The 13,370-nt window shown below is 41.4% G+C and overlaps 1 protein-coding gene across 1 annotated transcript in view; it reads left to right on the top strand.

Moving 5' to 3' along the window:
- The window catches only part of DUSP16 (dual specificity phosphatase 16), a 54,902-nt gene that overhangs the window by 28,859 nt on the left and 12,673 nt on the right, over nucleotides 1-13,370 (top strand). The window contains exon 6 of the mRNA XM_009283544.2: nucleotides 10,535-10,698. Within this exon, the coding sequence (XP_009281819.1) occupies nucleotides 10,535-10,698 (164 nt within the window). The remainder of the gene's footprint in view (nucleotides 1-10,534; nucleotides 10,699-13,370) is intronic.

The raw sequence follows: 13,370 nt of genomic DNA, 5'->3' as shown, positions 1-13,370 counted from the left end.
GAAAAAAAGCCTAGTGCTCTCTGCCCGCTTTGTCACCAGAAGAACCATGCCTTGTGGCAGAGGAGCAGGAGATCTTAAGAATATTCTTTTATAGGTAGAGCTGGTCATTTCTGTCTCCTGAAGTGACCAGGGCTGCGAGACTGAGCTTTCTTCCCTGCTTCTGCAGTCCCATATGCCAAGTAGGAGGATACCCAGTATGGACTGAAAGATTGCATGAGGTAGCTGTGGTTTGTGCTGTTAAATTCCTGTCTAACACCCTAACGCCTTTTAACATTTGGATTTGGAGCTTAATAACTTTTGGTTGTTGCCAACTGAAGTTCTGAGCGTTCCTTGTAAGTAAGTCTTTGCAGAGTACCTCAAGGAGAAGAGCACACCTTCAAATGGTGGTCATCGATTAAAATAATCGAGTTATCTGCAAGTTGAAATAATCATAGCAAGAACAAGCTGTTAAATATCCTGCCAGTGTTTAGAGAAGGAAGGATAGTTGCACAATGATGCCGGCCTTCCTGATACTCTGACTGGTTGATGCCATTAGAAGCAAGTCTCTAAAGAAAGAGGTGAAAGCCTTGCAGAGGGAGTGCAGTACTCCCTAAGTGGTCCCGTAACCTATGGAGTATGGCCAGTGTCGGTGGGGAGGAGATGAGAGCAAGAGAGGAGCTTAGCTCTGAATCGTCCTGTTTGAAAGTCTCCCTCCATCAATTTTTAATGAGAGCGTAGAAAAACTTGGTCCCTTGGCTACAGCCAGTCCTCTGCGAATATCCTCCCACCCTTTGTACTTAAAACGCAGTTTTGAGTGTTCATTTAGTGCCATGATTGTTTTAAGCACTTGAAGAATGGGAGTAAGGTTTATTACTTTCATATGTGTATCCACTTGCTGTCTTTTGAGAGAGACGAAAGTTTCACTAGCGTGGAGCTCTCATAACATTTCTCAAACCCAAGAATAACTTGTGAAGTTTGCTTTTGTTTTGGATACCTCTGGATGCTTGTGAAACTTAATTGACTGAAATTAGGAGGGTGGGTTTTTTGTTTGTGTTTTAAGGCAGAAAGGGCAAGCGTGAGTGTCCAATATGCTCTCTTGTCGTTAGTCTGACTATTCTATATGCCACTTGGGTGGGAGAGGGGGCTTGACGCCATTCTCTCCCCCCTGCCCCAGCCTTGTTTGCTTAACCTGCCTATTAACCTTGTCTTACCAAAGGCAGAAACCCTCCAGGGCAAAGAACTTCCCTTGCTACTGTGCTTGTAAAACACCTGGCATAACGGGGCCACTCTCTGAACGCCGCCGTAATAAAAACACCCCTAGCTTTCCCAAACCGTGAAACCTTGAATCTGGTGGAAGGACTCCCTGTGGCTGATGAGAGGGGGGCGGGAAGGGGAGGGCGGGCGCGGGGATGGCAGCGCTCCTAACGGGGCTCTCTAGCCTGAGCTTATGTAATGGAAAAATGGCAAGCATCCCTGCGGAGCTGAGCTGGAATGCGTGAATTGTAATGGCCTGTGGAGGTCTGCAGCTCGTTTAAACAGAGTGGAAACATTGTAGATTCATAAAACTTTTGAGTCAGAAAGTTTACAACTTTCCTTCCTCGCGGCAAGGGAAAAATCTATACTGCAGCTTTTAGATAAACATTTTAATGTTCGATGGGAATGTGACCGTGAAAGTGCTGTTAAGTCACAGCATTAAGAGCCTCTGATCTGACTGGAGGCAAAGTAAACGTTAAAGTTAGGGGTTTGTATATTTTTGTCTTTCCTATAGTGCTGTTTAAATTTGATTTTTTTTTTTTTTTTACCATAGTTTTCAGTAATGTTACGTTATGTGCCTGGCACTAATCAGTATTTACAGTAACAAATTCTAAATTGCTATTAGGAGAAGAGGAAAAAAAGAATAAGCTAAACATGAATGTACTCCACTGCATACCTTTGAATACAGAAGTTTGGTAAGGCTTACTTAAAATTGCAAAGTCTAAGTATTATGTTGTAGAGGCAGTTGCAAATTTTGCTGCTTTCTTATTCTTCTTTTCCTTTAAAAAGGGATAGCAATATAATGGCGATACAAAATTTATGAATAATTAGTGCCATTAATGAAGATGCAAATTCTGGATTTAACCAAGGTGGAGGAATCTTCTGCCAAATCCACAAGCTTCAAAGTCTCCTCCTTGCAATCCTTTCCTAGTACATGCATGTAGTCTTTGTTTTTTGACTCATCTCTTGGGTTTTAGACCTTTTCCACTCCCTGCTTTAAAATAATTGTGTTTGACGGTGAGTTAACACTGATGAACTGGCAGACAATTAGGTCTTGTGGGAAAAGGAGGGAAGTTGCTTCTAGTCTGTTTTCAAGAATTCATTGAAGAAAGCTAATTTCTCCCTTTGGCCTTTTCTGAACGGTCAGAATCCAAAGGGTGGGGGGGAAGAAGCCGCATCTGATTTGAATGGCACTTAAGAGAAACGCCAAAGTTTGCTCTCTTACCAGGGTGCATTGTCCTTGGGCTTTTCCAGCAGACTCCATGACCTGTGAAAACCACACACATTCACTGTCTCTTATTTCTCCATCAGGAGTACAAGACGGGATCTTTCTGTGCATCCCGTGTGAAGCATGCAGAGCTGCAGGGTCAGCTGGATCTGCAGCGATGTTGTATAAAACACTTCACAGGCTTTTCTTAGCCTGAAGTTTTAGGGAAGCCAAGCTCATAGGAGTTGCCATGTTGTCTGTCTCTCTGCTGTCACCCACAAAAGATGTTTAAGCTTGTTGGTCAACTTCAATAAAGTTTGACAAAAGGAGTAACTAAATGAAAAAAAAAAAAAAAAAAAAAAAAAGGAAGGTCTTGTAAGCCCTATGGAAATGAGCACCGGTACAGTGCAGAGCCTCAAATTAGTGTCTCCCCTGAAAAGTAGTTTCAGGTTGAGCTGAGCTGGTTGTGGATTTGCTGGTGTGACCAAGCAGCAGTGCCACATGGGCTCCAGCAATGCAAGAAGGACCCTTGGAAGCTCAGGCTGTAATAGCCGCCCGAGGATTCACCACGAGATGGGCACCGGTGGCAGGTGGGATTCTTTAGTTTCTACAGCCCCTCGAATTACTTGGTTGAAAAACATGTTTGCTTAGTGTGAAAGTGGAAAGCTGCTCTTCTGGTCTTTAGGATCAGTCTCCGTTAGTTGGAGAAGCTGGCCAGCACCTTCATCTCGGTTACCAACCTCTTCTCTAGCTGAATTTCTTCTGTTCTCCCCTCTGCCTTGGCTTTGCTGCCAGGCTCTGGGCATGAAAAACAATTGCTGGTGTTATCCTTCAAGCTTTAGCTGATGGGCTTATAGGAAACATATGAAGTGATGTGAACACCTATTTTCTCATCTTTCTTTCATTCCAAGTTATGTTTCATGACTGCCTTTACAAAGAAGTAGTAAGAAATCCTCCCAGAACAAATGCAGTGTAAGCTTGTTGGTTAAGTTTTTTTTACTGTTACAATTTGTATATGCATGGAGCTCTCGTCTTTGTAGGAGTTGTCTCCATACTTGGACAGTTATATAGGAAAAGCAAGTTACACCTAACGGGAAGGTCCCCTATTTTCACGTTTCCCTTTCACCGCAGAGTTGTGGGCATGTCAGCTGTTGCACTTTAATTTCACACCCAACCTTAATCCACCTCCTCTCTGAAGTGTAGTCAGGTCTCTGTTCCTTTCTACACTTTGTCAGTATGCACTTGCCTGATTAGCAAGAGCATCTATCTCTAGATGATTAAGGATAAAACTGCTGATGCAGATCTCTGCAAACACTTGAGAATGGTAAGGAATTACAGAATTGGCTGTTTCAACAGTAATTTTAAAAGCAACTTTAAAGAGAGATTAGGATTGCCTCATGATTGATTTTTCTGTACTTTAGAAATACACGCAAGTTGAGACATAGGATGAATGTATGAGGGAACATCTGTGCTATATTCAACATGCATGTGAAGGAAAGACTTACTAAATACGTGTGGATGGTGGAGATGCCACTGAAGCAGGCCTGTTCGGCTAACGTAACCATTGGTAATTACAACCAGCCAACAGCCTGGTTACTGTAGTATGTCATCTAAGCATTGGTGAGCTGCTCTAGGTGGACTTTGGAAGCTGGTAGGAGGAGAAAATGGCATTCTCCTCTCTTTCCAGCACTCTGCAGAAAAGGAAAGGTATTTGGGGGAGGTGGAGGGCAGGAGAGCAAAGGGGGTACTGGGCTGGTGGATGGGGGAAGTGTGCAGGGTAGATGCAGATGTTGATCTGCTCAATAACAGATGAGATTTCACTGGACCAGCCATGATATCCTAAAGCTGAAGCTGAGTAACCTGTGTTTGTGTGAGGAAGATATGTGTTGATGTGAATGAAGAATAAAACTTGCTTTTTGAAAACTGAATTTTTAGTAGATTGGTGTTTCTGCTTAACTTTTTTGCTCTTCCCCATGCCAAATCTGTGTCACAAGTACTTTGCTTTCTGTAAGCAAAGAAAAATGCTTTTAGTTTTTAATTCAGAATTATGATGTTTCCCGTGAAATTGTCTTGTCTAATTTTGATTGGTTACATCTCTTTGAGTGGCTTGACCCATTTGAAGGAAATACAAAGACAGGGAGGAGAAAGAGAAACCAGCATAACATGGAATGAACATAGGAAACATTACCATTTCCCCCCCAGTTTTATGTCCTGTTATGGTGTCATTTAACTGGAATGGTTTTATTGACTGTTGGCTAAAACCAGTAAAATGTTATCTGCACTTCACAACTCTGTATTAAGTGTTCAATCAAGACCTTGGGGCTTAACTGGCCTTTCATTTGCAAACCTCTATAGTGGTTTACAGAGCTACTGTCCCTGCAACTACAGCCTGGCAACAGGCAGCACTGTGGAACACTCCTGCTCTGTTTCCATATAACATAACAGAGATGAGCTGATGTAAATGCTTGTGGTTCTCAGTAGTTATTCCTCTGTATTAATTTAGGATTTGTCTCTGACAGTAGTTAAGCTAAGTAGTCATAAGGATCTGGATGGATTCCATTCCCTTAATGAAAGGTAGCTATTCCCAAATCAATAGCATTTATGTGGCTATCATTTGTTGCCACCTGATCCCATCTTCTCTCCTTCTCCTCTTCTTGCTGCTGGCAAAGTTAGCTGGGAGTTTTATTTATATGAGGATTTATGCAGTGACTCTATAAGAAAGAATAACTTTTACTGTGGAATTTTGCTGAAGCGTTTTTATCCCTTCTGGGTTTGGCCCTATTTTGTTTCCTGAGTTGGCTGAGAAGGGAGCTGAAACTTTTGATACCAAGATTCCTTTAACAATCATACCTTTACAATCATAATTGTAGTTAGGAAACGGTAGTGTCTTAATCAAAGGAAAGTCTATAGTCACCACTTTGCAGAACCATAGCAACAGGGTAATTGAGTCGGTTGCTGGATCGTGCCAAATTTCTGCTAATGGATGTGGAGGCTTGTAAGCAAGAAACGTGGCTGTACTCTAAAGACCTAGGAGGTGTTGGGTTGTCTGCCACACACACAAGGGCTTAGGCTGCAAAACCACTGACAGCTTTTGGCACCTTAACGTGGTTTCGTAGAAACTGTTGTGTGAGTCGCAGCCACAAGAAGTGAACAGAACAAGTCAGCACTGGAATGCGGTACGGTACTGCTGTTCGTTAAACGTGCTGCAGCCGGGGGATGCTTGCCACTCGGTCAAAACTGAAATCATTTCATTAGTCTGTTCATTTTAACAAGCTACTTAAGCAAGAGCTGAGTTACCTTGGGGCAGCTACAGAACTTTGCAGTCTTCTGATGGATCATCTAAAATTTAATTAATTGATTTTTGTCTCAGAAACATAAAGGACAACCAGCTGAGTATCACAATTTACCACTGCTACTTTGATATCTTTTGCTTTCATGTTAGAAAATATATTGGATGATAAAGTCTGAAATCACTTCTGCCTCATATTGCTTTAATTTGCTCCCATAATGATGGAAGTCATCATCCCCAAAGATTTTTTCCTTCAAACTTGGGTAGGGCCTATTACTCAAGACAGACAGACTTACGAGTACTGTTAGCTACTTGCTACCAGCCAAAGTATACAATGACTTACGTATGTGCAGTCATGACAGAAGCAACTGCCTATTTAAAACTGAAGAAGGAGATGCATTGTGCTGCTTATCCTGTTTGACCATCAAGGTTTTCAGATGTAATGGAACTATTGCATGAGTGGTGATGGAAGAGTCTTCCATTTAATTCATCGATATTGGAAAAAGTAGAGTGAAAAACTTCAAAAGCCTCCGGAGGGGCGGGGGGGAATCTTTTTAAACAGAAGCAAAATTTTATAGATATATGTATAATACACAAAAGTTACTCTGTTTCCTCCTTCCTCTGTCCATAACATTCAAATAGACAAGAAGTGGTTTCATGCCGTTGAATGTCAAGAGAGCTGTTTCAGCTCAACTTCACCATCAAGAATACAGAAGACTTGTATGGTTCGTAAGCTATTTAGGAGAGAATATTTTGGAGTTATTTGTCAGTCATCTATTTCCAGGGCCCAGTTACATTTATCAAAGACTTCAGTGAAATTTGATTAACCCAGTAGCTCTGTTAATGACCTGTAAATTTTTTTCCCCACAGTTTCAACGTGCTTTTGTGATTGATTTATTATTTGCAGAGGCTGGAGTAGTGGTGGGAGAAAGGGTGTTATTTAGAAACTAGCTCCAGAAGAAAAGTGTATTTTCTCTTATTAAAACAAACTGCACAGTGCTGCCAATAACCCTATTCCAACTGAGGTAGGTAAGGAGATTTAAAGATGAAATTTCCTTTGATGCAAAGGTCATCCTCAAATTACAGTATTTGAAACTAAACCAGTCCCATCTTTCTGTCAAGGCTCAGTTTTCTATTCTGCATTCCCACCTGTACACTAAATTCATTTTCTGAATGTTTAAAGTTTGTTTTTTGAGGACGATCTGCTTCATTTACAGCAGAAGCGTACAGGTAGTCTGAGTGCCTAAAGCACCTTTCTCATAAGAGGCTCCTCATGTAGACTGTGCATAGACTTCAGCTTTGGGGACTCATGGGGGCCATAATCTGTGTTAGAAAACAGACGCGTGAAATAAATACCTTTTTTTTTTTTTCCTACACATCTTTAGGTGGTGGTGTTTTTTTTTTTTTAATATATCTATATAGTTAAAAAAAAAAATCTATTTTGTAAGTCAGTGCAAGCATTTTCCTACACTTCTTTAGGTGGTGGTGTTTTTTTTTTTTTAATATATCTATATAGTTAAAAAAAAAAATCTATTTTGTAAGTCAGTGCAAGCAAATAGTGATGAGTGCATTTCCTTAGAATAGAAGTTAGTCTCATAATGACACGACAGCTCAGTGATTGTACGCATGGATACTCTTGCTCCAGACCCCTGATAATATTTCTTGCACTAGAAGAAATCAGTAGTTTAGCACGATGCATACAAGAGTGTGTTTTGTTGGTGTGGGTTTTGTTTGTGCTTTTTTTCAACATACGCTGATCTAGAACGTGTTTTTCCTATTGTGAGTGCCATAAATCAAAGACAGATTTGTTGAAAAGCTACTAACTTTTTGAAATGGTTATAGAAGATGGCAGGGAAGGTAGATTAATATTTAAAACAAGTCACTGATAGCATGCTATTTGAAGTCAGTTCACTACTGGTACTAATAATAGGTTAAAATAAAGGAAAGGAGAGCTCACTTGGGAGTATGTGTAAAGATAGGTAATACAATGTCAGAGATATCTGATTTGAGTTTTGTGGTTGTAACTCATGTTGTAAAGATACTGAAGCAACATGTTACTAGGAAAGTGTGAGTAGAAAGAAGAAACATGACTTTGAAGGGATGAATGTCCCAGAGGAAGTGTTGAAGCATCTAATCTTGAATCGCTTCAAGCTTGCCTTGACAGAGCCCTAGAATAAAAATAAAATTAAAAATTGCTCTTTACATTTATGATGATAGAGCGTGGGTTCCATCTCCCAAAATCTCAGGTTTTTTGCATATTAGCTTCTGGCTTAATTTCTTGTTGCGGTGTTCACACAGAAGTGAGACCAATACGTAGGTAGTTGGGAAAATTCTTTTTTTGTTGTTGAACGTTACCCATGTAGTCTTTTAGAAGAAGCACCGATGTAAAATCTTTTCTTTGCTTGTGCTGCTGCTTTCTGAGGAAGAAGAGTCACTTCTCTATTTCCAGCTGTGTCAGAGAAAGGCTCCAGAAAGCAGCCAACAAGCTTCCCAAGAAATAAAGAATGAGCAAATGAAACCAAAGACCGATATTTGATTTCCCCTTCTTCCCCCAAGCTCTTAAGGAAGTTCTGTGCACACCATATCTTACATTAAGTTTAATCTGAGAGGCAAATAATGCCTATAAATGATAGGATTGCTTCCTATAACAGAGGGGAAAACATTATGCCATACAGAAGAAAATCTAGCAAGTGTGTGAGAGAATTGTTTTGCAAACTCCTTCTGTCATTCAGTTGATACGTTGAACAAGCAGCATCTATGCTCCTGAACAGGGAGGTTGTAAAGCAAGGAGGAGGAAACCTAACTAATAGGAATAGAATGTGTCAGAGCCAGACCTTTACCGTGTCTCTAGCCTAGGTACTTCAGTTTAGGGGTATGGCTCTGTGATGGGCAGTGCCTTAGCTTGGCATCCCCCGCCCATCCCATGCAGTCCAACCTCACCCTCGTATTCTCATGATGAGCATTGTCATGGTTGTCTAAAATCACTTACCTAACAAAATACACAAGTGATTTTTTTTTTTTTTTTTTGGTAAGTCAGGAGACTGAACAGGAATCGCTGTTCATAAAACTTTTGTTCTGAAATCTGCTTGCTGGCTTTTTTGTTTATCAGATAAAATGGGCTGTTACACACATGGCTATTACCTTGGGTTTTTATACATTTACTAAAGATACAGATTTTTAAATCCAAAGAATAGGCATAATTCAGGCAATGGTAATCCAAGCCTTGACAAAACAGTCCATTATTTTATTCCTGAATAATTTTAATTGACGTCTTCAAACTGTAATAATAGTGAACATAGCATTTGGTAGATTTAGCACATTAATACTTCACTTCCTTGATGATAAAAAGGTGCTTTGTTCTGAACAGGTTATAATTACTCTTCCTTCACTTAAAATTCCACTTGTCTCTGTGCTTTAATGTGAGGAAATAGCTGGGGACTTTCACTGTGGTTTGCACCTTTCACCCTTACTGGTTGGCTGTTAAATGGTGAAAACAGTCAAGAAAAGCTTGTGACGTACTGATTTAAGCAGCTGCCTCCGGTTCTTCTTCGGACTAGTTTGTGAATATGAAGTATGAGAATGAGCTGAGCTTGGGGTTTAGCTAGGCTTGGAAAAAGCTAGCTAGCTTTTGTGAGAATGTGTTCTGTCGAAGTATAAGTTCGTTGCTGGAGGTTTCTTTGGTTTTGTTTTCTAACTGTGGGTAAGGCCAGTTGGACCACAGTTGGTAGCGCAGATTTGTAATGCAGCCCTTGTGATGGGAGGGAAGCAGTGAACTAGCTGAGCAAGAAAAAGAAATGGAGCTTGAGCTGCGTTGTATGTACTTGTGTCTAGAGCAGTCTCAGCCTCGCTTTTTATTCCCTTCATGTTCCACAGCAGCTGTGCCACGCTGAAGGTGAAACAGCCTAGGAGCATTTTTGATGGCCACTGGGATTTTAGGTGGATTTAAATGTGTTATCAGTCATTCCACTCTAGTTTTCCCAAGTGGTTTAATGCAGTGGTGGGAAATGGTAATAAAAATGTTTTGGAGCCATAATATGGATAGGGCCTAATAACTGGAGCAGATGAAGAACGACCTAGCAGTAAAGGGAGTAGAGGCTTGTGGAGATTTGCTAGGGGAGTCCATGGCTGGGCAAAGTCTTCCCTTGTAGTCCCTCCTCTGCCTCTCCTCCCCCACTTGGAATGAAAAAGCCTTGGCTTGGTGTGGTTTTAAAAGATGAAACCTCTTCCAGTGTGTTGGATGAAATATATTAATTATGGAGCAGCGTAGAAAATAAGAATGTAGGATTTTAAAAGCAAACATTAATAACCACATATTGATGCTTTTACCAAATTGAGTAAACATTACTTTTTCTTAATGAAGTCTAATTATAGACCTAATACAGGAGAAGGAGGTGTTTAGAAAACAGCTTGCTGGGGCAGAGAGGAAAAAGTGTGTGCGCTTTTGGTGTGGTGGGTGTTGTGGCTGGTTTTTTTAAAGTCTCATTTCCACATATCATTAAGAATGGGAAGAAGCATCAGAAACTTTTGAGGAATGGAGAGAGAGAGAAATAAACGTTCCAGGCAGAGTGGGAATACACAGCCAGGCCTTGCCTGCTGACGGATGGTTCTGCACAGTCATGGTACCTCTGGAAGAGGCACACGTACAGTTCCTCTGTTAAGGCTTTCGTGCTGCCCCTTAACACCTCCCCATCTCATGCAACAAACGCTGCTTTCTGAGAATTGGTATGGGCACTGATGCCTACAACACTGCATGTAAATTAAATACATATTGTATACATATTAAATACATAATGTTCCTCTCACAGGTGGATTTGCTGAGTTCTCCAGCTCTTTCCCCGGTCTCTGTGAAGGAAAATCCACGCTCGTCCCTACTTGCATTTCTCAACCCTGCCTACCTGTCTCCAACATTGGCCCAACCAGAATCCTGCCTCATCTCTATCTTGGGTGTCAGCGGGATGTCCTCAACAAGGTGAGCGTTCTGGGTGTCACATTGTTTACATGGATGAGTATATAATCTCCATGTGTCTTCGTCCATGCTTCTATCATACTGCATCGTTACAGCTATAAAACGTCTAAAGTAGATACAGATAATAGCTGTCTGTGCATAAGCCATGGAAGGCTATGTGAGAACTAATGACATACAGACCATGTAATTAATCCACGTGTCATGTAATATGAAACTTGGTTTCCTGTCTCCTTCATCTCAGAGAAGATGATACGGTACCTTTCTCAGTAACCTATCAGCCAACAGCAAACTATCAAATCTGCCATTATAGCAGTGTCGTGGTTTAACCTCAGCCGGCAACTGAGCACCACACAGCTGCTCGCTGACTCTCCCCCCGGTGGGGTGGGGGAGAGATCAGAAGAGTTAAAAGTGAGAAAACTCGTGGGTTGAGATAAGAACAGTTTAATAATTGAAATAAAATAAAGACCGATGCCCAGCCAGTCCCTGAGCAGCAGTCGCTGACCCCAGCCAACTCCCCCCAGCTTATATACTGAGCATGACATCACATGGTATGGAACAGCCCTTTGGCCAGTTTGGGTCAGCTGTCCTGGCTACACTCCCTCCCAGCTTCTTGTGCACCTCCTCGCTGGCAGAGTATGGGAAGCTGAAAAGTCCTTGATTTATTATAAACACTGCTTAGCAACAACTAAAACATCAGTGTGTTATCACATTATTCTCATGCTAAATCCAAAACACAGCACTATGCCAGCTACTAGGAAGAATATTAACTCTATCCCAGCCGAAACCAGGACAAGTAGGTGAGGTAGTTTCCTGTGTATAGCTCTGAGTGGTTTGTTTTGACAAGTTTTGGATGTTAATATATTAATGGTTACAGTAGGAGAAAGGAAGATGTCTGGTTTTTAGTATTTCCTTCAAGTGCTGGAAAAAATAACACTTAAATACCATGAATTGTATAATGAGGGACTACTGCAAGCAAATCTTTGTACATCTAATAAAATGTTCAGACCTGGACAATCAGTGGGGTCATTTAAAATGAGTTTTTATGGTAGCACTGCACTAAAACTTTTACTGTTTCTAAATACGTGTGCATTTAATAATTTCTGTTCCTAAAGCATAGCCCAGGACATTTTGGTATACTTAAAATAGTCAGCAAAGTCATCAAATATAGCACTTGCAGGGTGCTGGACTATCAGATGTCTAAAAGAGTTTGTCTCAAATTGCTACAGGTCTGTATTCCTATGTATATCCACAGATATTTGCCTCCATGAGGAGACCAACTCATATTGCTTACAGTCTACATCCTGGCTCCCTTCACAAAGAAATTTTTATTACTTCTGCTGCCTGTGCCTTCTTGCCTCCCATATTATCTGACAGTCCTATTTATTAGTTGAATCTCCAACAGCCTTCCTAAGCTGGCATTAAATACATGGATGGGGGAGAGGAGAGGAGTGCTTCACCCTAACATGTTGCCTTCATTATGTGCAAGGCTTATATGTATGCTTTTTATCCACGTATAAAGCTTAAGACAGGAATTATCCTAATAATGTCCTGTTCATGATGATCAATGATCCTGCATCAAATTCATATACTTTGACCATTATCATACTTTTCACTGGTTTCTTCTACTTTCACTCCATCCCAGTCTGGCCATTAATATGCTATTTTTGATTTTTCACAATTGTTTTAAGGAGATCTTTGACATGCAAGCAATCATATAGAAGGTAATTGTGCTTTAATAGAGCACACAGAAAAATCTTTCATATGGAGGATAGTCAGCAGTCACTGGATTTACTTTGTTCTTCAAAATCTTCTGTGTCTTTACCGCCAGGTAGCAAGTCAGCAATTCAAACTTGATTCACTTATTAGTCAAAGCAGCTTATTACTTTTCCTACCGCAAAAGTAACTTGTGGTCCCCAGACAAAAGACAGTAGGGACTAAGTAATTAAAAAAAAAAAAAAAAAAAAAATTTCCTTGCTTTAAATGGTAGAGTATTAGAAAGATGCTTTTATGCTGTTTGTTTCAACGTATGAATGGCAAGTGCTATCCTAGGTCACGGTGGGAGTGAGGGGGCAATTTGTTCTCCTCCAGGGCCAGAGATGTGCTACTTCGTTTGGGATGTGACTGGAACTCCAGTGCTGTGGCTCTTAAGTAGTGAAAAATCCCAGAGGGATGAAAGAGGCTGTTCCCTTTCCTTGGCAGTAAATTGGTGCCTGTGAATAGGTGTTGGGCACAGGCACAGTGTGTGTGCCTCACCAGGAAAGGAATCCAAGTGGCAGCAGTGGTCAGGAATTTCATTATAGGGCCGGAGGAGGCTAAAACCTCAACTACTACTGGTGAGCCCTGAGTGTGGCAGAGCTGTCTACAGGTGTATTGGGTTTGCAGGGCAAGGTTTTGGTAGCAGGGGGGGGGCTACAGGGGGGGTTCCTGGGGAAAGCGGCTAGAGGCTCCCCCCATGTCCAATAGAGCCAGTGCCAGCCAGCCCCAAGACAGACCTGCTGCTGGCCAAAGCTGAGCCCATCAGCGACGGTGGTAGCGCCTTTGTAATAACATTTAAGAAAGGGTAAAAAATACTGCGCAACAGCAGCCAGAAGAGAGGAGTGAGAGTATGTGAGAGAAACAGCTCTGCAGACAGCAAGGTCAGCGAAGAAGGAGGGGGAGGAGGTGCTCCAGGTGCC

This window comes from Aptenodytes forsteri, unplaced genomic scaffold (genome assembly GCF_000699145.1).
Source record: "Aptenodytes forsteri isolate BGI_AS27 unplaced genomic scaffold, ASM69914v1 Scaffold486, whole genome shotgun sequence".
Classification (NCBI taxonomy): Eukaryota; Metazoa; Chordata; class Aves; order Sphenisciformes; family Spheniscidae; genus Aptenodytes; species Aptenodytes forsteri.
This window is presented reverse-complemented; position numbering and strand designations above follow the sequence as displayed.